We start from the raw sequence: 24,218 nt of genomic DNA on the forward strand, positions 1-24,218 counted from the left end.
TGTTACTATGCTACAATTACATTCTTTTTCTGGACGGAGGGATTAAAAGAATAGTGAGACGTCAATGTAAGCCAAGTGCTAGATTAGTATAGTAACTGTTTAAATCCATAAGAGGAGCTACATTTTGTTCTAATTTTTTGTAAGGAAGCATAGAGCACCTGTGCTTCTATACCCTCCGAAAGAAACTAAGCTACACATTTAGACGGTGTTTGGTTACTACTCCTAAATTTTAGTCGATGTCCCATCAGATATTTGGATACATGCATGGAGTATTAAATGTAGACTAATTATGAAACTAAATGCACAGATTGAGACTATTTTGCGAGACGAATTTTTTAAGCCTAATTAGTCCACGATTTGATAATGTGGTGCTACAGTAAACATGTATTAATGATGGAACATGTATTAATGATGAATTAATTAGGCTTAATAAATTCGTCTCGTGCTGATGGATTCTATAATTTGTTTTTTTATTAGTATCCAAACACCCCAGACAACACCCTCATGTTATACCTCCTAAACTTTCACGGATCCAGACACCCCCTTAGTACAGATGCTCAGTTCAATTAACAATGACATAAAAATGCAGCTCCTGAAAAGACACCTCATAACTTTTGGCATGGAATCTCAAACCTATGGATCTATTTGAGGTTTAGGGTTATGGAAATGGGGGGAGAATTCTAGATTAAAGACAATCTGGAAGGCACTGGTGCGCAGCAAAAAGCGTCAATGCCGGCATGAAGTGATGATAGCGCTGCGAACCAACTAATCCCTACACCCACTAAACTATGGTGGAAAATACTGTTGATTGATTTATTGTTGGAGAAAAATATTATTCGTTCGCTGAAAAAGTACATATTATGAGACAATCAAACAAGCCTAACTAGTTTGCAAATCACCAGTCACCATCAATTGATAATTGGCATGTCAGAGTTTGCTTTTCTTCAGATCATGGTAATTATGGTAAGAAAAACCAAAAGCTTACACCCAGAACGTTTATGTTTAACTCCACAAGGACATTGATTTTACATGTATTGTGCCCATGAACCATCTTCGGGCGGTTACAAACTGGCATCGCATGCATGTCATCTGTCAAGGACATGGAAATTATGCTTTGAAGCATATGATTGATTATTTATGTGGAAAGGGGTATAGTTTTTTCTTAGGCAGTTGTTGCTAGTGCAAACTTATGTCAGTGCTGATTTTATTGGGGAAATGCTAAAAAAGCACATTCCACATATATGCATAGTTGAACGTTGCAAAAGATGGAAGGAGCAAACCGGAGCTCCAGACTTGCACTCCATCCGTATTGTCCTGTTCGTTTGGACTGGTTTGGCTTATAAGCCATGGCTAAAAGTACTGGCGGCTGGTTTGATATGAGAGAAAAATATTATTCGTTGACTGATAAGTCATGACTTATAAGTTAAATACGACCCAGCGAACAGGCTGTATCTAGATGCATAGTAAAATAGACGTATGGAAAAAGTCAAAGTCAAAACGACTTGTAATTTGAAACAGAGAGACAAGGACTATTATACAGATCTGATCTGCCAAGCTGCCTTCAAATGCGCCGTAATGGGTGAAACATTCAGTTCATCATATTCATACAGCAAGCTCAAAAATCATACACCATGTTCGCTTGTTGGTTTCAGCCAGGCTTATTCAACCAGCCAACAATGTTTTATTCTCACAATAAACCAGCACCAGCCAGCCCAAACCAGCCCAGAAACTAACCAGTGAACAAGCCGATATTATTCATATAGATATCCAAAATGCAGAACTAATCCACAATGGTTTTTCCCCGGCGCAGGTAACGCAAATGGTATCAGTCACCACCAAAGACAGGGAGGGAGAGTTTTTTCGGTTCATCAGATCAGAAATCAGACAAAGCCGTACCAAAATCCTAAATCAAAGGGGGACCTTTTTTCTTCAGACAGAAAGCAGAGACTCGGGGTGCTAAGATCGATTCTTCACCTGGCATGTCCCGGGGGGGTGGGGACGAGGACGAAGCTGAGGAGGCGGACGACGGAGCCGCTGCGGAGGGCCCCGCCACTGGCGAGGGGGTCGAGGATAGGGGCAAGCCTTGCGTGGTGCGAGTGGACGCCATCGGAGAGCAGGAGGCGGTACCTCGCCGGCCGTGGCCTGACGCTGCAGCCCTTGAGCACGTTAGTCACGTCCACCACCTGTAGGCTGGCGCCGTCGGGCACGTGCGTCACGTCCGCCACCTGCAGCACGGGGCGCCACCCCGCAAGCGGCGCACTCCACAGCGCTGGCACGGCCCCCGGCGATAGGTCGGCCTTCAGCCCTCCTCCCATGTCGATGTCCCTGAGCTGGAGCGGACGACGACGACGACGCGGTCGCGGAGGGGAGACTCCGGTCTCGGGAGCCGCGGGAGGTGGCGGAGTGGAGAGGAGTGTAGAAAAGTGAATGAGAGCCAACAATGTTTTCATTGATCTCCGGTGTGTTTATATAAGTTACAACATGTGTTGCTCAATTGGCAACTGCATCTGAGTGCTAGTGTACAACGTGGGCGCGAGGGTGCGTGTTGTGCTCTCGTGGTCACTACGAACTGGCTCTGGTCAACGACGGCAGTTGGCATTCGTGGTCTTAGCGCTGTCCTTCAACACCCCCCGCAGTCTGATGGGTGATCGGCAGCACACAAAGACTGGAGCGGAAGCTTTCGATCGACGTCGTCGGCAGACCTTTCGTCATGACGTCGACAAACTATTCACCTGTTGGAACGTGGAGGACGCGCAGTTCGCCCAGTTGAACTCGTTCTCGGACAAAATGAATGTCGAGCTCAATGTGCTTGGTGCACTTGTGGTGAATAGGATTTGAGGACATGTATACCGTAGATACGTTGTCGCAGAACACAACTGTCGCCTTCTTGATTCCACAATGGAGTTCGCCGAGTAGCTGGCGTAACCAGATGCATTCCGCGGCTACGTTCGCCACCGCCCGATACTCGGCCTCTGCGCTTGATCGTGACACAGTGGGTTGCCGCTTGGATGACCAGGAGACGAGGGAGTCACCGAGATAGACGTAGAATCCCGACGTTGATCGCCGAGTGTCTGGGCAGCCCGCCTAGTTCGTGTCTGAGTACGCGGTGACACTGAGGTCGGAGGAGGCGTGAAGCTAGAGGCGGTGCGCGGGGATCATGCATGTGGAGGTAGGCTTGCTGGATGGCAAAGGCTATGTTAGGCCGCGTCATCATTAAGAACTAGAGCGCGCCCGCCAAACTGCGGTATGACATCGAGTCGTCTGTTGGTGGTCCATCAGCGGCGAGCTTGTTCTTGGTATCGATTGGTGTTGAGGCAGGTTTGCAGTTCATCATCTCGGCGCATTCGAGGATGTCTTCAGCGTACCTCTCTTGAGAAAGGTAGAACCCATCCTTGGTGCGCTTGACGTCGATCTCGAGAAAGAATCGTAGCGCCCCCATGTTCTTGACGGTGAATTCAGCACGGAGGCAGTCGATAATGTGCTGGAGGAAGGCCGAGCTGGACCCAGTGAGTACAATGTCATCGATGTAGAGTAGGAGATATGCGATGTCCATGCCACGATGAAGGACGAAAAGGGACGAGTCAGATCGGGTTGCCTTGAATTCGATCTTGGTGACATACCCGGCGAACCGAGTGAACCACGGCCATGGTGCCTGATGGAGTCCATATAAGGACTTGTCGAGCAGACAGATAGCATCAGGGCGATCAACATCGATGAAGCCCATGGGCTACTGACAGAGAACATGCTCATTGAGATGACCATGAAGGAATGCATTAGAGACATTGAGTTGCTTTGTTGGCCACTGGTTAGATGCCGTGATGGTGAGGACAGTACAAATAGTGGCTGGCTTGATGACAGGCGAGAAGGTTTCACTAAAATCAATCCCTGCTCGTTCGATGAATCCATGAACCACCCACCTCGCCTTGTAACGCTCTAGTGAGCCATCAGGATTGAGCTTATGATGGAACACCCATTTTCCACTGACAATGTTGGTACTCGGTGGACGATCAACAAGGCGCCAAGTTCTGTTGCACTAGAGCGCATCAAACTCAAGCTCCATGGCTGCCCTCTAGTTAGGATCTTTGAGAGCAGTTCGAGCTGTAGCGGGAAGTGGAGAGACCACAGGCGCAGCGGATGAGTCGGTGGCGTGTAGAGCATACCGTGGATTTGGTTTGAAGATGCCTGCCTTAGAACGAGTCTGCATTTGGTGAACGTGGGCCGACGCCGTGGGTACGGCGTCAAGAACAGGACTGTTGGACAGTGATGGAGCGGGAACTAAAGCATCGTAGGATGGTGTGGAAGGAGTGGGTGTGGGACCAGACGTAGTAGGCGATAGAGAAGCAGGAGGAGGCGGTGGTGGGTGAGGTGCGCTCTGCTGAAGAATGATAGGTTTGTTAGTTACTGTAGCTAGTCTGGCTATTGTCAGCTGACGACACTGAGATTCAGAATGAAAGGGGAACTGGGTTTCATAAAAAACAACATGCCAAGATGTGATGATGCGGCGTGTTTGCAGATCAAGACATCGGTATCCACGGTGATCAACCGGGTAACCGAGAAGAACACACGACGTGGATCGAGCGTGGAGCTTATGCGGTGCCATTGAAGCCTGATTGGGATAGCACAGGCACCCGAAAACCCTTAGATGAATGTAGGATGGTGGGGCGCCGAGGAGAAGCTAAAATGGAGTCGTCTGACCACTGGCTCGACAGGGACGATGATTCAGAAGATGGGTTGCCGTGGACAGCGCCTCCACCCAATATGCATCAGGCAAGCCAGTATGAATGAGAAGACTACGAACGTAGCCATTCAGTGTTCTAATGATGCGCTCGGCTTTGCCATTTTGAGATGAAGTATATGGACAAGATAGGCGCAAGGTGGCACCATGGTGTTCAAGATGTCGCCGAAAGGCTAAATTATCGAACTCTTTCCCATTGTCGGTTTGGAATGCAATGACAGGTAACTGAAACTGAGTATGAACATAAGCATGAAATGCAATGAGGCACTGAAAAACATCAGACTTGTTGCGTAATGGAAAAGTCCAGACATAGTGTGTAAGATCATCAATCAACACATGGTAATACTTGAAGCCAGAGAAACTAGACACTGGAGAGGTCCAAACATCAGCATCAATAATCTGAAATGGGACATAGCTAACTGAAGTAGAGTCTAAAAAAGGTAAACGCACATGCTTGCCAAGCTGACAGGCTTCACAAGTGGATGGTTTGGTGGAGATGAACTCAAGGCGAGGAAGAGTCTGTTGTAGCATGTGCCTTCCAGGGTGGCCTAAACGCTGATGCCAGAGCTTGACAGTGGGCGTGGAGGTGGCGATTAGGGCCTCCGGCATAGATGAGGCTAGAGGGTATAGCTCGCCGTCGCTATTACAACGGAGGATCACCGAACAAGTGGGAAGATCCTTGATAGAGAAACCGAAAGCGTCAAACTCCATAGAGACATTATTGTCACGAGTTAAGGAACGAACTGAAATCAGATTCTTAACAAGTGATGGAGAGACAAGAACATTAGGGAGGGAAAGTGGGGATCGAGCAATGGGGATATGTGTGGAAGCACGATGAGTCACCGACAGTGTGGCGCCGTTGCCGACGACAATAGGAGTGGAATTGTAAACTAGGGTGGAAGAGGTGAGATTACCAGCGTTGGAAGACATGTGGGAAGAAGCGCCGATGTCCATGAACCATTTGGCCGCTTGAGGAGCAGCTGCTGTGGAATTCACCGTGTTCAGTGCGGCGAGCAAGGCCTGATGGTTCCATGGATCCATGGAGGGTGGTGGCTGAGCGACGCCAGACCCAGCGAAGTAAGCCTAGTGTGGTGATGTGCTGGGGCGCGGGCCGAGCACGCCAGCTCCTAGGACACAGAATGGCATGGGCCATGCCTACACCATGCCAGTCCACGAATTGAATCCGGGCGTCCAGACCGTTAGCGGCCTTGGGGAGGAGAAACCGCCTGGAGATGAGCCGTGGCCACGACCGCGGCCACGACCACGCATGTTGTCGTAGTGGTTAGGCGCACCGTGAGCAGTAGATGGTGGCTTGGCGACGGTTGTCGGCGCGGTGGAGCCGGAGTTGCCAGCCATAGTAGAGCTTGGTCCGCCTTCGGTGGCGGTGGGTGCGGCGGGACGAGGTCCACCAGTGGCGAGCAGAGCGTGCTGTGCCACCGTCTTGGCATGCTCCTTGTCGTAGCGCTCTTCCAGAAGAAGGTATGAGCGCATCGAGAGGAAGGTGTGCGGCGGCTGCTTAGCGGTGATGGCGGGGATGGCATGGCGATACTTAGAGCTTAGGCCGCGCATCATGTTCAGGACTTGGCTCGTCTCCCGCACTGGCTGGCCGACGTCGTAGAGCGCATCCGCGAGCTGTTTGAGTCGTCCGGTGTACTGGGTGATGTCCATATCGCCCTGGACCATGTTTCGAAACTCCGTCTCTAGGTAGACAGCGCGATGGAGCTCGTTGTCGCGGAATTGATCATGGATGGCGCCCCAGGCGCGGTACGTGGTCGCCTTCGGATGGCGCACGATGTCGCGCACGTCCTTGGTGATGGAGTTGTACAGCTAACTCAAGATGCACTGATCAACCACACGCCAGTCGGCGATTGGCGGAGATGAGACATGGGAGGTGAGGCCGAACTTGCCGAGGAAGGCGTCAAAGAAGCACTGTCATTCGTCATAGTTCGGCGTGGCGAGCTTGAGAACAACGGGAATGTGAGATTTGATGTTGACGGTTTGAAGGACTACGGTGGGAGGCGTGGTGGCAGGGGGATCATCGCCGACAGAGGAGGTGAAGGAGACTTCGGAGGTGTCGCCGGAGTCGGAAGAGCCGAGACCAAAGAGGGGATTGTCGTCCATGGTTGGCATGGCGACAGCCGTGGAGAGGCAGTAGAGCGGAGGGAAGAAGACGACGATACAGCGAGGGCTCAACCCGAGCTCTCTGATACCATGTAGAAAAGTGAATGAGAGCCAACAACTCTTTCATCGATCTCTGGTGTGTTTATATAAGTTACAACATGTGTTAGGCCGCGTTTAGAAGCCAAAATTTTTTGGTTTTGGGTACTGTAGCCCGTTTGTTTGTATTTGACAATTAGTGTCTAATTATGGACTAATTAGGTTCGAAAGTTTCGTCTCGCGATTTCTCACCCAACTGTGCAATTAGTTTTTTTCGTCTACATTTAGTATTCCATACATGTGCCGCAAGATTCGATGTGACGAGTACTACACAAAAAATTTTAGAAACTAAACAGGGTCTTACTCAATTGACAACTGCATCTGAGCGCTAGTGTACATCGGGAGCACGAAGGCATGCGTCGTGCTCTCGTGGTCACCACGCACCGGCTCTTGTCAGCGACGGCAGGCTCTTGGCGTTATCCCTCAACAAGGAGGATTCGCGTGTGAGCCAAGTGTTTGTCAGGTGAGGCCTCTCTCTAGTCTTGTCTCCTCTTATGTGACAGGACAAGACGACGCGGTGTCGCGAATCCCGAGGCGGTGTGGTGCCGAGACGGTGGAGATGAGGACTGGCCAGCCGGCCAGAGAGAGCACGGTTGTCCTTGCGTTGCGTGTGATGGAAGGGGAGCTTGTTTTGACACGCGTTGACCGAAATGACCCTGCTGTGGGCAGAGCAATATCGTTGTTGCCGTCCACTCCTCGGTCCCTTCATATCTGTCGCTGGTGTTGGCGTGAGTGCGAAAGTTCAACTCAGTTTATAGAAAATATGTATAATATTTACATCTTTAAATAAATTTATTAAAAACTAGATTTAAAAATCTTTCTAATGATACTAATTATATACTATAAATATTAATATTTTTAATATATATTTAGTCGAAGTTGTTTCTCGAAAAACATAAACAACAGATATTTAAGGACAGATAGAGTAGATATGATATACTACCTCTATTTAAAATAATGCAATTGTTGTAACCGTTTTATAACTAATCTAATGATACTTATTAGTTTTCTATATAATTTTAGTTAAAATTCAAATTGTTTGACTCCGCAAAAAACGAGAATTGTATTCTTTTATGGACACATGGAGTATACTAATATATGAGAGCGATTTTTTTTGGTTTTAGACGTCTATCCTAATAAAACTTATGCTTCTTTCAGAGCGTACGGCTCGCGTCGCTCGGCGCACACACCGTTTCTGTCGTCCGATGCTCTCCGGGTTTGGGGTCTGGGGTCTGGGGTTTGGGCCATTCGATGCGCACCTACTGTCGCGGCCAGAGAAGAAGCCTGGGTTGTATCGCGACAGCGTGACACCGTGCCTTCTCTCTCCCTCTCTTTATTTCCCAACTCTGGTGGGCTTAGAAGGGGCTCGGGAGAGGTATGCCGGCCAGGCAATGGGGACGGCGGGAGGACGAGTTAAGGTTCCGGTATCGTAGGTCGGGCCAAATCGGGGCGGGAGCGCCCATGGCCATGACGACGCCAGGGAGGGGAAGAGGAGGCCACTGTGGGCGTAGATTTGATCAGTTTTACGTATCCCGTAAAGATATGAAAGATATATAACTATCAATACTTATTATATATCATAAATATTTCTTAAAATTTAGCGAACCTTAAAAATATTTTTTAGATATCATAAAGTGAGATGCACATTTATTTTAGTAAGAGATCATTGACTAAGAACCTTCCAGAGCATCCTATACTGACACCATATTATCCTTTTAACGACTGTTGTCTAACGCCATAGATTGGTTATGGTATAATGATCATCTCCACAAATGACCTTTGGAGTAAATTCAGTCTCTTCTTCTGTGCCACCATAACTAGTCTGAGCAATAGGGAATTAACTCGGGGCCTGTTCGTTTGAACTACTTTTTAGCCGAGTCAGCATATTTTAGCTTATTCTCCATCACAGATTGAACCAACCGAAACTAGCCGGCTTATATATGAGCCGAATAGGGCGTCGGTTGATGAGTGAGTGAAAGTGCGCCCAAGTAAAGAGAGATTGTAATCAAGTTGCTAATGCATTAGCTTTATTAGCTAAGCGTTGTAAATATTTTGCGGCTTGATCAGGATTCAGGACAAGTGCCTGAGTGCGCTTGGACCTTCCTTAAAACTGATTGTAATTCGCCTGTGGCTAACTAATAAAATTCTCTCCTTGCTCGAAAAAAAAAGGTCTGAGCAACAATAGATACTGCGGCAATACTTGCTTTGTCTTCCCTCGTTCTAACAAAATTTGCTGCATTGATTTTGGTTTTCTTTTTCTTTTAAAATAAAAGTGAGCTGCTCGCCATTAAATATTTCCTCCTTTCTCTTGACTTCAACGGATTATTTACATATTTATCATCGTTATGACGTGAGTGGTATAAAAAATACCATGTCAATGACAGTGTAAGATAACCTCCGTAATAATAGTAAATATACGGCATGCACAGTAAACGATACTCCGGCGGCCTTTTGATGATAAAAAGGGCCTTTTCACGCGAGCAGATCAAATAATCCTCGGGCAATCAAATGCAGCAGATTCTCCTAGTCACAGCACAGGTGATTACCATCACCAACCAGCCCGGGTGCAGTATCCTTGCTCCTACAGCGAACACCTAATTCATGAGGTTTAAAAAAATAAAGAGGGCATCTGCCTGAACGCTTCACAGGCATGCAGAAGCAAAGTAGACACCATCAAACCGTCGATTGTTGTTCTTCCCTGTGCATGTGCTGGGTCGTTGATTTTTCTTTCTAGTAGATATTTACCCTAGTTTAGCTAGGTTTTGGTTTTAGTCTGGTTTTTCTAAATTAACCGAACAAAAGGATTTTGCCTTATTTTCCTTGAAAACAAAACTTTTTCAGCAAAGCAAACAGTAATTTACCCTAGTTTAGCTAGGTTTTGGTTTTAGTCCATGTTCGCTTCTTATGAGCCGTACTCTTTCAGCGAACGAACATTGTTTTTCTCTCACAATAAATCAACGAACAATACTTTCAGTTATAGCTTTTCAGCGAAGCGAACAAGGCTTATATGGTTATGCCACGATATATCAATACAAATTCAGGTGGGAATTCTCTCCCACTGCTGTCCGTTAAAAAAATAACTGTCGATTGGACTTGGACAGAACAAATATATAAAAACATTCTTCAACATAAGATGAAAACTACTAGTCATCAGTTGCATACAAACCACAGGTTCCACAATAAGGCAGGCTTGCAAAGGACATAGGTTTTTCCAGCAACCTCCTGCATATTACTAAGTACTAACCACCTGGTCCATAGGAACCAGGCACATAGATATATAGATAGGAACTGAAAATATAACTGCACATGATAAAGTAGGACTCCAGCCTACTAAGCAAAAGCAACCGATAGAGCTACTTGGTATGAGAGGTATTTCCAGCGACCTCCTGGATGAGCCAAGGCACTGAAGTGCCTCAGACAAGGCAGTCCTTAAACCAGTGCCCAGGCTGGTTGCATTTGAAGCACAGTGGGGCTCCCCTCACTGCCGACTGATCCAAAGAGCCAAAGCCACCATTGAAATCACAACCATCGGATGAAGCTGATGGTGGAGTAGGCATCCAGTTCGACTGTGCAAAGCCTGTGGCACCCACATTGCTGGAGGCTAGCATGCTGGAGCTGTAGCTTGCTCTGTCTAGCTGGAGGTTAGCATTGCTGGAGGTTAGCATGCTCTGTCTAGCTTCCAAATTGGCAGAGCCAACGTTTGGGGTGTAGGACGAATCATCCTTCAGAACTGGGCGCGAACCATCCTTCAAAAGGTTGTTGGTCTCTTCCAGCTTCTTGACACCAATGATGGTGCATTTCACACGCTGCTCACGGTTATAGGTTTGCTCATCGATTTTCAGCTTGAATAGGTATTCACGCCAAAGGACCGCCTGCATGATTTCTGTGAATCTCAGGTCATCTTGTTCTACATTTCGTATCATGAAAAGCTCTTGCGCCGTGTGGCCAAATATTGCTTCACCAGCCTCTTGGAATGCAGTAACGTAAGTAGTACCAGTGTGATCCTTGATCTGACACGAAAGCATGTACCTGTACTCACAATTTTCAGTGCGCTGATTGCATTTATCACAATACCATGTCCCATCACCATTTCTCATCACCTTTTTGTAGCATCGCTTACCATTAAGATCCAAGGAACAACATTGCTAACCATTAAGCTCCAAGGAACAAGCTTGATAACAGAATTTATCAGCTCCCACATGTGAGAGTACAGCCCTAACAGTGATGAAGTCAGGCTTATCTGATCGCCCCAGGTTCTCATCCTTGATCTGTGCAATTGTTTTCAGCACATGATTCCCGCTCATGTTTGATATTCCCCGAGACAAAGAAATGCAAGCAGTATTCTTTCCTTCAGTTATGTACCACTGCTTCAGCCTTTCAGCCACTGGAAAATCTGGGTTTACTTTTAACTGAGTTGAGCTGATTGTGACCACAGATCTACCACTGAAATCACTAACACGTCCACCTTTGAGAGACAGTATAGGGTTTGAATCTGAATCACACAGCAACTGCAGTTGATGTCCCTCTGCATCACAGAATTTGCCCCAAAGGATTATTTCCATGCTCCGAACAGACATGTCTTTCAGTTGAAGAGTTCTTTTCTGGGCTTCTGAGCCATCCTTTCGGATTATCATAGCAGAAGGACCAACTGATGTAACAATCCCAACCAAATCCACAATAGCACCTGCCTCAATGTTCTCAATTTCGCTTATCTGCCGGAAATTATACTGCTGCCTAGGGATGTTGCTATCATCATCAATGCAGACTTCAATAGATGTTTTGAAATCCAGAGTTATTTCATACTCATGATTCAAAGAGTTGAACTTCTTCTGTGCTGGTTTCACCGACCCTTTAGATATCAGGTACACCTTATCAACCTCAATGAGGTCGAAAAACTGATCAGCCTGCGCATTGAAGCATGTTGCACGGATTTCTCCACCCTGTCCATCAAGGAGATCAAAGGAGAAGACATTTCCGGGACCTCTGGAGCTGTTGTAGTGCCTCAGATCAGTCTTTGCAGTCACCCTAGCCTTGATCTTCCATATAGTTTGGTATGGGTTCAAAGCACTAACAGGGGTAATGCCAGTATTAGCTTGAGCAGCATTGGCCAGTAAGTTGGTGACCTGCTCATTAGGTTGGTTCCTCATCTCATAGGGTTTGGGGTTTCCCATTATGTTGCACTCACTTTGCAGAACATAAAGTTTGCTAACAATAATGAACCTGAACAAAAGATAAAGGCATGGTCAACTCAACTGACAAGAGGCAAGCCACAGAAAGGTGTCCACAAACTAAAATTGAAATACGATATTTCTCTCTTTAGGAGATGCCTAGTCAGCTCTAGCAGAAATAGGTATTTCAAAGAATTGACTCAAATCATAGAACCAAATAAGTAGGGGACACAATGATTCTTGAAATATTCATGAAACAACAGTAACCCACTTCAGATCTTAAAATTCAGCATATCAGTAAATCCACATTCTATTGATGTATGGCAATTCATTAGAATTCAATAATTGTGCACAGTTTAGTAACACCCACGAGAGTCTACAAGGTTCAGACTCGTCATATCTTAAAAGAGCTACTTCTACGACTCATTTGAATGGTCACAGCAGAACATGTGACAGTTTTACTGATTTGACATGGATGCCAGAATAAGAGCTTTCCGACTTGTAACTACAAGCACAAAACTACACCACCCTTTCACTGCACTAAGGATCATCAACAGCATAGAAAGTCTATAAAGAATAAAAGAAACTTTGCCCGTTTGACAGTTTTCTTTCAATTGAAAATTGCTAATGACAAAGGGAAAAGAGTAAAGTTCATGGCCAGGCCTCAAACTTGTAGGAGCATGTCATCCCGGTCCCTGAACTCAAAAAGTGTGTCATTTCGGTCCTTATGTTTGGGTCTCATATTCATCCAAACGGGTATGGGCCCACATGTCATCTCTCTCTCATCTCTCACCTCTCTCATGGCCATGGCTAGCTCATCGCTGTGCCGCTGTCTCGTCGGCGTGCTGCTGATCGGTCCATGTGCGAGCCACCATCACAGCCACGCGCGTGCTGCTGTTGTGCGAGCTGCTGCTGTTCGGTCCGTCGCTACGTGCTGCTGTTCGGTCTCGTTGGCGTGCTGCTACGTGTTGTTTGGTCCGTCGGCGTGCTGCTACGTGTTGTCCGGTCTGTCGGCGTGCTGCTGTGCAAGCCACTGTGCTGCTGCTGGTCAGTGTGCCTACAGCCACTATCACAGCCACGCGCGCGAGCCGCCGTAGCCACACCAGCGAGCCTAACATGCTGCAGGAAATGTCGCAACCCTAACAATATGGCACGAGTCTAACATGCTGCAGGTTTTGCAGCACCGAACATCGAGCGAATCGTGCGGGAGGTAAACCAAGATTCAACCTTTCTACTAGGCACGCAGCAAGATAAAAACAAATCTGCGACTTGGACCAGGGATGAAGCTGGGAATCGAGCGCAGCGAAGGATTAATAACTAATCCTCACCTGCGGTTCTGGATGGTGCTGCAGGTGAACTCCTGGAGGTGGATAATTGAGCCCTTCTGGATGGAGCCGTCCCGGACGCGCGTGTTCTCGGCGGTGGCGAGCATGGACTGCATCGTGTAGACGCCATCGGAGAGCACCATCCGGAAGCACTCGGCGGAGGGGTTCTCGACGTTTTTTACCATCCGCACGTCCACCACCTGCAGCACCGGCTGCAGCGTCCCATTGCCGTCGCCGTGCTCGGAGACCGCCACCACCGCGCCGGGCGTCAGCCACGCCGCCATCGTGCCTGAGAGCCCTGGTGAATCGTACAGATAAGAAGCTAGCATTGGGTTTGCATAAGAGTTTCCAGGAGGGTCAATCCATCACCTGTGGCAGTCTTCATAAACCTTTGGTTTTGATGATCATTCAATGAAAGCTGCTGCATCTTGGCTTCTACTGTGCTCTGTGCTGGCATTGAACAAAAACATTCACTGAATGGCAGATTAATCACAGTAGGTTCTGCCCTTGGTGTAACTGAAGAATCCAACACTCCCTTATCAGGAGAACATGACGAGTTGCTAATAACCTGCTGAGTACATGGCACGAAGCAAGGTTCATGGATGGCAAGACCACCAGAACAGGATACACCAATATGTTGACTTGCATTGGCCTCAAAGATTGTGGGACTTCGGATTAGCATGCACTCAGCGTGCAGTATCTCAAGTTGGATAACAATAATGACCCTGAATGAAGAAACCAAGACAGAGAAGGAAAAATAGTCAGGGAACAGCCAATTATAATTGTTTAGAATTAATTCACGAAACACATCAAGCAGATTTAGTGGGATATGACATGTGAGGAGTTTGTTCATCCAGAAAAGGAAAAATATGCTTACTTCGAGTAATGAACTTAGAATTGCAGGGCATATATAAATGGAGAAAGAAATTTGAACAGGACCAGCAAGTTAGAAAAACATAATAGTTATACAGGAAGAAAGAGTGAGCCTGTTTCTGATAAACCAACTAGAGCAGTGAAACAAATAATAGAAGAACATTTGGCTTAAAGCTCAGACCTTTGCCTTTTAGTTTAGCATATGTAGCGATACAAATATGTGAACAAAAAGTTATTTTCGAACATAAGGAAAGAAAACTGACATGTCGGGAACTCCATGGAATTGTATCATCAAATAAGAAAGGAAAAATGTATGAGTGCACCCATCTGAATCAGTAATGTACAAGCATATATACACCAGATGCAAGTGGGAATGCAACATAAACAGTTGTGTCCATTTCAGCGACAAACTAAGAAACCCAGAACCACATTGAACCAAATAAAACTGATGATTTCAGTTTCACTTTTTAAAGTCTGTTGCAGTAAAAGACAAAATCCATGGTCTGACAGTATAGTCTGAAACAACACTGAGCATTGCGCCTATGGCTTGTACATTTGATGCATCTGATGCATATAGCTCTCCATTCTTTGGAGTCCAAAGGTTTTAGACTCAGTAGAACTAAAACTGAGTATATGAGATGTGACTTCGGCACTAGTACTCGGGAGGAGGAAGATATTAGTTTGGAAGGTCAAGTAGTGCCTAGGAAGGATACCTTTCGATATTTAGGATCAATGCTACAGAGAGACGGGGATATTGATGAAGATGTCAGCCATAGAATCAAAGCAGGGTGGATGAAGTGGCGTCAAGCATCTGGTGTCCTATGTGACAAAAGGGTACCACAGAAGCTAAAAGGCAAGTTTTATAGGACGGCGATTAGACCTGCTATGTTGTATGGTGCAGAATGTTGGCCTACGAAAAGACGACATGTTCAACAGATAAGTGTCGCGGAAATGCGTATGTCGCGTTGGATTTGTGGTCATACAAGAAGGGATTGAGTTCGGAACGATGATATACGTGATAGATTAGGGGTAGCACCAATTGAAGAAAAGCTTGTTCAACACCGGTTGAGATGGTTTGGACATGTCCAACGGAGACATCCAGAGGCACCGGTGCGTAGTGGAATCCTAAGCCAGGATAGTAACGTGAAGAGAGGCAGAGGAAGACCAAAGTTGACTTGGGTAGAGGCAATAAAAGGAGACTTGAAAGGATGAAATATACCCAAAGACTTAGCCTTAGATAGGAGTGCTTGGAAAACAGCTATTCACGTGCCTGAACCTTGATTGCTTCTGCTGGGTTTCAACTCTAGCCTACCCCAACTTGTTTGGGACTTAAAGGCTTTGTTGTTGTTGTTGTTGATGCATATAGCTCTCCATTGCATGTAAATTGATGTACTCGACACATGTGACGCAGAAGTCAATAAGGTTCTGATCGACTGCTAAGGTCTCACTGCAGGTGCCAAAACCAAATAATGGAGAGCACACCCGCATGCATCTGGTAACTACAAAATGCAGTCCTTGTTGGCAGTCCATGCAGTAATGTTTGTGACAAACCAACTAGAGCAGTGAAACAAATAACGGAAGAATATTTCGCTCAAAGCTGAGAGCTTTGCCCTTTATTATGTAGAATATGTGTGAACAAAAAGTTATTTTGAACTTAAGAAAATTGGTTGACAAGTTCAGAACTCCATGGAATTTGTAACTTCTGATAAGAAAGTAAAAATGGACAGACAACCCCATCTGAATCAGTAATGTACAAGCATATACTCCTATATCAAATGCAAGTGGAAATGCAACATAGGCAGTTATGGCCATTTCAGTAACAAACTAATAAGAAGCCCAAACCACGTCCGACCAAATAAACCGATGATTTTAGTTCTACTTTTCAGAGTATGGTGCAGTAACAGACTAAAAACTCTCTGTGGTTTCAGACTACAAAGAAAGGAATTACAGCATAATCTGATCAGTAAATTGATATGATATAAATACAAAACCTTATGCGCATAACCAAACCTATATAAGACTAAAAGAGCAAGGACCACAGAGGGGTCACTGGCACTTTGCCGATTCCATGCAAAGGCACATCCATAGACACAATAATAAGGAAAAAAAAGGCAATACATTTTTATGATCGATAGCTCAGCTCCTCACTGCTGGTGCCAAAACCCCCAAAACGGAGAACAGCCCCGCATGCATTCCGGTAACAAAAAAAAAACCAGCGCTTGTTGGCAAGCCATGCAGTAACGTTGGATCTGTCACTGCGCAGTCACAGAAACCCCATCGGCCACCCCTAGGGCGACGAATGAACGTAACGAAGGGTTGCTGGACGCCGTGGCAAGATTTTCAGTAGCACAAAAATAAAAAAGGCACGAAATCCTAGGCATCTCTACAGTAGTAACTTGTGACTAATGTGGATCCTGACGGACGCGCACAGCGGCGGCGCACAAGAACTGTCCAATGTGGATCCTGACGGGCGCGCTAGCCGCTAGGTTAGGGTAGCATAGAGAGGAAGGAGGGGAGCGGGATGCGATCATGCGAGACGGACCGATCCGTCACCTTTGCGTGCGGCTGAAGCCGGTTAAGTACTCGAGGACGCGGATGACGGTGCCGCGGCGGAGCGCGCCGCGGGCGACGAGGTGGTTGAGGGACGCGGCGAGCATCCCCGGATGCAGGCGCGCGCCGCCGTCGCAGAGCGCGACGCGGTACCGCCCAGCCTCCGAAGCCGGGCCGCCGCCGGCCATCTGCGGCGCGTCCGCCAGCTGCAGCACCGGGCGCAGCCCATCCTCCCGCCACATCGCCTCCAACGCCCCCGTCGACAGGGGCACCTCCATCACTTCCCCCCCTCCTCCTCCCATTGCGCAGTGGGGAACGGAGATGCAAGGAACTCGGAGGTATCTTGGTGCAGAATGCAGAGAGAGAGAGACAGGAGCTAGCCCTCGCAGTCGCGGTTGCAGCAGACTTGTAGTAATGGAGAGAAGTGTACGGTGGTCTGGTTGGGGCGGCGAAGTGGAAGGGTCTGATTGCTTGCCTTCCAAAATATGCCGCGTTATAGATTTGTCGAGCTATAATTTTAGCAAGTATTTAGTTTACTATTAAACTTGTCAAACTCTCTCGTTTGGCTTACTAAATCTATAGTAATTTTTTTTTACTTTTGACTTATCAAATCTTTTATATGACAAATTTTGGAAGTTAATCCAGCATGCCCAAAATGACGAGAATGGACAACGAGAGCTTACTGTAGGCTCCGAAGAGTTATACCAAACTTTTTATATTGAATATTGGAGGAGTTCGAGGCGTTTTGTGAATTGGGTCGCGGATGAGGAGCTACCATTTGTGACTTTTTCTCGAATGCGGGCATGTAAAATTCATAGACAGGGTTCACCTCTAAGCGTCTCGAATATTTCATACAGATAGATATAAAAATAGGTTATACAACTCATAAATAGGGATCCATCTCTAAACTATTTAATACTTTGCATGTAGCTAGGATCTACACTGGATACGCCCTTTTATTGTGTGGCTATTTGATAGAAAATGTATCAAAAATAAATAAGAGCAACATGATACCAAAGAAAGCATGTCATAGAGGAAGATCCCGAGTTGCCACTGCTTCAAGGATCATAGTAGCAAAGCTCTATTCACATTAAAAAAATAGTAGTGCACTATAATCAGACAACAATTAGTATCCTGATAGCTCGGTTCACATTCAGAAAATAGCAGTACATTTAGAAAATAGCAGCACATATAGGATAAAGTTCACATTCAGATAGGATAAAGTTCCTAGACAGTAGGATAATAGTTGCTACAACATTCATAGCTGCAAGTCCTCATAGCTCAGGGTTTTGCAATAAAGCTAACAGGATGATGATGTTCATAGCAGTTCACAGCAAGCTTAATTTCAATCTCCACGGCAGCAGTCTTCACAGCAACTTTACATTAGCTTCACACTGCACACATTCAGAAAAATCACAGTGCTCACAGGCTTGCTCTAACTAAAGATTCAGAAAACTGACTCAGAAAATTGACACTCAACTAAAGATAGGATCATTGTAGTACTATATGCAAATTTAACTATATCTAGTTTAGCATCTAGCCCTGGCGTAAGCATCACTGTAAACAAAGGGGGTGCACATCAAAGAAATCTTAAACTGATAGCATATAGCAATCGAAGCAAACGCTAGTAGGTACTACAAGTAGCAGCATGCGTCTCTATCAAAGTTGGGGAAGCCGCCTCCGCTGGATCTATCGATGGACGATGGTGCCGTGGCTCTGCTAAACATATTTGAGCTTCGATTGCACTGTCAAACAAAATAGCGCATCTCTGTCAAACAATCCTAGGGACTGGCACTGACCTGCTCAGGGCGGAGCTCACCCGCGTGGCTCCCGGTGGCCAGGGCGGAGCGGCGGAGGTCGTCTGCGCGGCTCACGGCGACCGGAGCGGAGCTCACCTGTTCATAGCCCGCGGTGCGTGGAGCTGGCCCGCGCGTCCCGCGGCGGCATGGCGGAGGTCGGCACGCGCAGCTTGCAGTGCGGCCCGCGGCGGCCACGGCGGAGGTCGCCGCGCGCAGCTCGCGGCACGGCGGAGGTTGCCGCGCGTAGTCCACGGCGTGGTGGAGCTCGACCGCGCTACTCGCAACGGCCAGGGCGCCCAACATCCCCCACGCGCGCGAATACTAGATTTAGTGTGTGCCCGCGCGGGATCCACATCATTCGGCGAGTCGAGAAGACGACTCCTACAACGTTGCTTCAGCATGCGATTCGGCCTCGGAGCACGGGCCCTCGCCGTCGCCTTGCGAGGCAACGGGGCAACCGTCTGCAAGTCGAACGAGGGTGTATTTTACAAAAACAGTAACAAAGAGACGGGGGAAGAGACGCCGTTGTACGTGCCCTTAGGCTCCTCTGAAAGAGTAGTAGAAGAGGAGCCATATCAAGTTTTTATTTATAATGAAGAAAAGGAAAAATTAAGGCCTTATTTAGTTCCTCACTCAAAAGTTTACTCTCTATCCCATCGAATATTTGACACATGCATAGAGTATTAAATATAGACTAAAAATAACTAATTGCACAGTTTACGACTAATTTATGAGATGAATCTTTTAAGCCTAATTAGTCCATGATTTGACAATGTGGTGCTACAGTAATACATGTGTTAATGACAAATTAATTAGGCTTAATAAATTTATCTCACGGATTACTGACGAATTCTGTAATTTGTTTTTTTATTAGTATCCGAACACCCCATGCACACCTTCACGTGACACCCAATGTAACACCTCAAAACTTTACACCCTAAATTTAAACAAGGCCTAAGAAGAGAATGATATGCTTGTGTACAATTTCATCTAGCCACATTCATATCTTATGCATTGTTGTTGTCGTCTTACAAAGTCATACACCATCACCCCGCTCTCCCCCGGTGGGCCAGTAGCTTAAGAGATCTATGTTACGGTTGTCTGAAATCGATATTTGTTTTAGGCGTCACTCTTCTTACATCAAAAACAGATTCGAGTCGTGCTCTCCCTACGGGCATAGAAAGATACTTGGGCTGACTGGCTGAGCTAAGAAGACTCGAGCCCCCATCGTCCATGGGCGGAGGAGGACAACAGTTGCCCAAGAAGGGGCCGGTGAGGTGAAAGAAGAATAATAAGACTTAGGGCTTATTTAGGCCCTAGTTTGGACACTGATGAGAAAGTTTGTGGGTACAAGCAACAATCTCAGGCGTTGGATTTGAGTTGTCTGTGGTTGGACGTTGTTGCCTGAGCCAGACAAGTTTCTTAGGGTAGCAACCAAACAGTCCCTAAGCTGTGAACGGTTGAATTAATTAAGATGCTATTCACCACCTAGGAAAAAATAAAAGAAATAGGTACTGATATAGCAATTCCCTATTTCCATTGTTGTGGGGGTCATAACCTCCAATACCCACAGGTCTACACTTGGGCTGAGCCACTAGGAGAGGCCCAACGCACAAAGCCATGTGTGGGCCGAGCTACCTAGGGAGGCCCAGCATGTGAGGCTACGTATGGGTGACGCCGGTCACAGGAGTCCAGCTCGTACGTCGTATTCTATAAGGCAACCGATCAATCTTCAGATAGCCTGCCAAATCTGCTCGGTTGCAATAGATCGTATGTAATATGTAACTTCCTATCTTGTAATCTTACCAGAAAGGAAACTACCGATCTGTAACCCTACCCCCGGCTATATAAGGTGGGTAGGGACCCCCTCATTTCAATCCAATCTCAAGCAATACAATACACAAAGACACAGGACATAGGATATTACGTCGAGCTAACGGCCTGAACCTGTCTAAATCGCTGTCTCTTGCGTTCTGTATCACCATCCAGTTTCCTCACGCGCACTCTACCGATTCATCTACTACCGTGGGCATACCCCTCGGTAGACTGTCGACTAGGTTTCGTCGACAGTGGCGTGCCAGGTAGGGAGTGTGCACGCTGATTTCATGTCAAACCAGATGGTCACTTTTCCTAGTTCCATGGCTCCACTTGAGCCAGGCCAGGTCTTTACGGTTGGATCCATCACTTAGATCATCAGCCCCGACGGCAACGGGGAGATCGTGGAGATCGCCCAAGCAGTTCCAGCGCCAATCACGCCTGCACCGATGGTGCCATCTCCCACGCTGGCGCCACGCTGCTAGGTCAGAAGACCCATCAACAACGATGATCTGATCGCATCCATTGATCGGGTCATGGATCGTCTGATGGAGTGCCAGATCCTTGTGAATTTGGTCCTGCACCAATCTAGGAGAGGAGATGGCTTCCCCACACCCTAGGACCGCCCGGTCGCCATGGTCCGGAGACCTGCTCGATCAACCCACGCGGTTCGGAGTGATTCTGACCTGATGATTACGGCAACCCAAGAAGGATGTACAGTACGCCGCCAACCACTTCCTGCTACTGGCTTGCGTCTGAGTGAGTATGAGATTCAAGCTGAAAATTCTTCAAGATCCTATCCTTTTGGGTCGGCAGGTGCCGCATCTACCTATCAAAACACCGTCCATCGTGTCTTTGTTGATAATGTTGAGCGCAACCGCGCTTCCGATCTCCCCGTGGTCGATCAGGCTGACCCCGGCCAGCCTGCTCCAGTGGTCAACATGGTGGTTGTTTGACAACTTTCGGAGGACTTAGGTCTTCCAACTGAGTCTCTTCATCATGTCTTGGACAAAAGTCCCGACGACTCTTCCAAGGGCTCCACCAGGACATCTCCAAGCTGTCCCACCTTCCCTCTGGGGTTTGGAGGCATGATCTTCCACGTTAGTCACGACAGCGTGACAAGAGAAGGAGAAACCACTGAGGAGCGCAACACGTGACTCGCGAAGAATGCCGAATGACAACTTCACTGATAATGGGGACAGGGATCCCAATCTTTCATTAGGTAGAGGTAACTATCATTGTGGCGGAGAATGATACACCGATCTGGCTTTAGGTCAAAAGATCAAACCCTATAATCTTAGCACCATAACTCCTCTGGTTATCAACCGAGACACGGATCCGGTTGACCTCGCCAAGAAGGCTAACCCCTACCTACGCAACAAAGAACACGAGCAAGAACAAGAAAGAAAACAACCAAATTGCAGATGAATGATTAATCTCATGATGTTGGGGTCTCACAAACCGATGAACGGCGAAACTATTCTTAACAGATTAATCTAAGCAAAACCAAAACCCTAACGAAAGTGATGGTGGTATAATATAGAGTCTTGGGCGTCACCCCTTAGACGCGCCCCTAATGGGCCCAAACACAATACACGGTCCAACGGACCAAATGACGGTGTCGTAGCACCCTGACAGATTCTGGACACTGACTTGTTTTGACGATTCCTGTTGATTTCGAAGGGCTTTTGATGTGAGACCACTTGTATTGGCTTCCTTATCTAATTAGCTTTCCATCCATATGTGGTTTGTTGAAAATGGAGCCTAGACGCGCCTGTGTGACCAGTTTTATGACAGACTATTCCTGGAACCCAATTTGGGCTCCAACTTTAGTGAGAAAGATGAATTGGACGCCCATGCTAGACCTCCTCCTCTCCTTGGCTTGTATGTGATGGAGTGATGTCCTCGTCATGACCCTCTCCTATGTTCCTAAGCAAGATAACATTATTAGGTAGTAGTCTATTCTCAAAAGTATGAAAAGGATCGCTTAAGAATAAGCTCACCTCTAAATTGAGTTGACACATTTGAGCTCGGGTCATTGGACCTTGCATAACGGTTGGAGGATCAGCGGATACATCCAAAGGAGTGATGTCCTCATCATCCTCCCCCTCTTGAAACTGAGTCGTCCTCGACTCAAGCTCATCTTCTTCTCCCAAATAAGGTTTCAAATCTGCAATGTTAAAGGTGGGACTAACCCCAAACTCGGGTGGCAACTCAAGTTTGTAGACATTATCATTTATTTTCTCAATTATCTTATAAGGACCAGCTGCTCTTGGCATTAATTTAGACTTACGCAGCTCAGGAAATCTATCTTTTCTCAACTGTAACCAAACCAAATCACCCAGTTCAAGTTTAATTTCTTTTCTACCTTTACTACCAGCAATTCTATACTTTTCATTCATTCTTTCAATATTTGCTTTAGTTGTTTCATGCAACTTACAAATGAAATCAGCACGCTCTCTAGCATCACTATGTGTTCTCTCAATGGTAGGTAAAGGCAAAAGATCAATAGGAGCACGGGGTTAAAACCATACACTACCTGAAAAGGACTTACCTTGGTGGTGAAATGTTCTGCCCTGTTATATGCAAACTCCACATGCGGCAAACACTCTTTCCACATCTTCAAATTATGCTTCAAAATTGCTCTCAACATGGTGGACAATGTTTGATTCACTACCTCAGTTTGCCCATCAGTTTGGGGATGATATGTTGTAGAAAACAGCAGCTTGGTTCCCAATTTATTCCACAAAGTGCGCTAAAAATGACTCAAGAATTTTACATCACGATCTGAAACAATAGTAGAAGGCATACCATGTAAGCGAACGATTTCTTGAAAGAAAAGGTTAGCAATATGAACAACATCGTCGCTCTTATGACAAGGAATAAAATGTGCCATCTTAGAAAAACGATCAACCACCACAAAAATACTATCCTTCCTCCTCTTAGTCCTTGGCAAACCCAACATAAAATCCATAGATATATCGGCCTAAGGAGTAGAAGAAACAGGAAGAGGCATATACAAACCATGTGGGTTCAACCACGACTTAGCTTTTTGACATGTGGCGCACCGAGCCACGTACCGTTCTACATCTTGCCTCATCCTTGGCCAAAAGAAATGTGTGGACAGCACCTCCTCCATCTTCTTGGCACCAAAATGTCCCATCAATCCGCCTCTATGTGCCTCCTGCAACAACAAAAGACGAACGGAGCCAACTGGAATGCATAGGCGGTTAGCTCTAAATAAAAACCCATCATTGATCATAAACTTGTTCCATGTACATCCCTCTCTACAATTCAGCAACACGTCCTTAAAATTAGGATCAAGCGCATATTGTTCTTTTATTGATTCAAGCCCAAAAATCTGATAATCAAGTTGGGACAGCAAGGTATATTATCTAGATAAAGCATCAGCAATCACATTATCCTTTCCTTTCTTGTGTTTGATAATATAAGGAAAAGATTCAATAAATTCAACTCATTTAGCATACCTATGATTTAGATTATGTTGAGAGCGAAGATACTTAAGCGATTCATGATCAGAATGAATAACTAATTCTTTAGGCCACAAATAATGACGCCACGTCTCTAAAGAACAGACAAATGCATACAATTCCTTATCATACATGGAATAATTCAGAATAGGGCCATGTAATTTTTCACTAAAGTAAGCAATGGGTTTACCATCTTGCATCAAAACACCCCAATGCCAACTCCACTAGCATTACATTCTAGTTCA

General features: G+C 46.4%; 1 protein-coding gene and 1 pseudogene across 1 annotated transcript; both read right to left on the minus strand.

The window, feature by feature from the left end:
• Positions 1-5,890: 5,890 nt before the first annotated feature.
• On the minus strand, positions 5,891-6,418 carry LOC136515166 (uncharacterized). Its single transcript, XM_066508839.1, has one exon. The coding sequence runs from the start codon at positions 6,416-6,418 to the stop codon at positions 5,891-5,893; it is 528 nt and encodes a 175-aa protein (XP_066364936.1).
• A 3,562-nt stretch (positions 6,419-9,980) lies between these two features.
• LOC136518971 (replication protein A 70 kDa DNA-binding subunit A-like) lies at positions 9,981-17,217 on the minus strand (annotated as a pseudogene).
• Positions 17,218-24,218: the final 7,001 nt, after the last annotated feature.

The sequence above is a fragment of the Miscanthus floridulus genome, chromosome 17 (assembly GCF_019320115.1).
Source record: "Miscanthus floridulus cultivar M001 chromosome 17, ASM1932011v1, whole genome shotgun sequence".
NCBI classification, from domain to species: Eukaryota; Viridiplantae; Streptophyta; class Magnoliopsida; order Poales; family Poaceae; genus Miscanthus; species Miscanthus floridulus.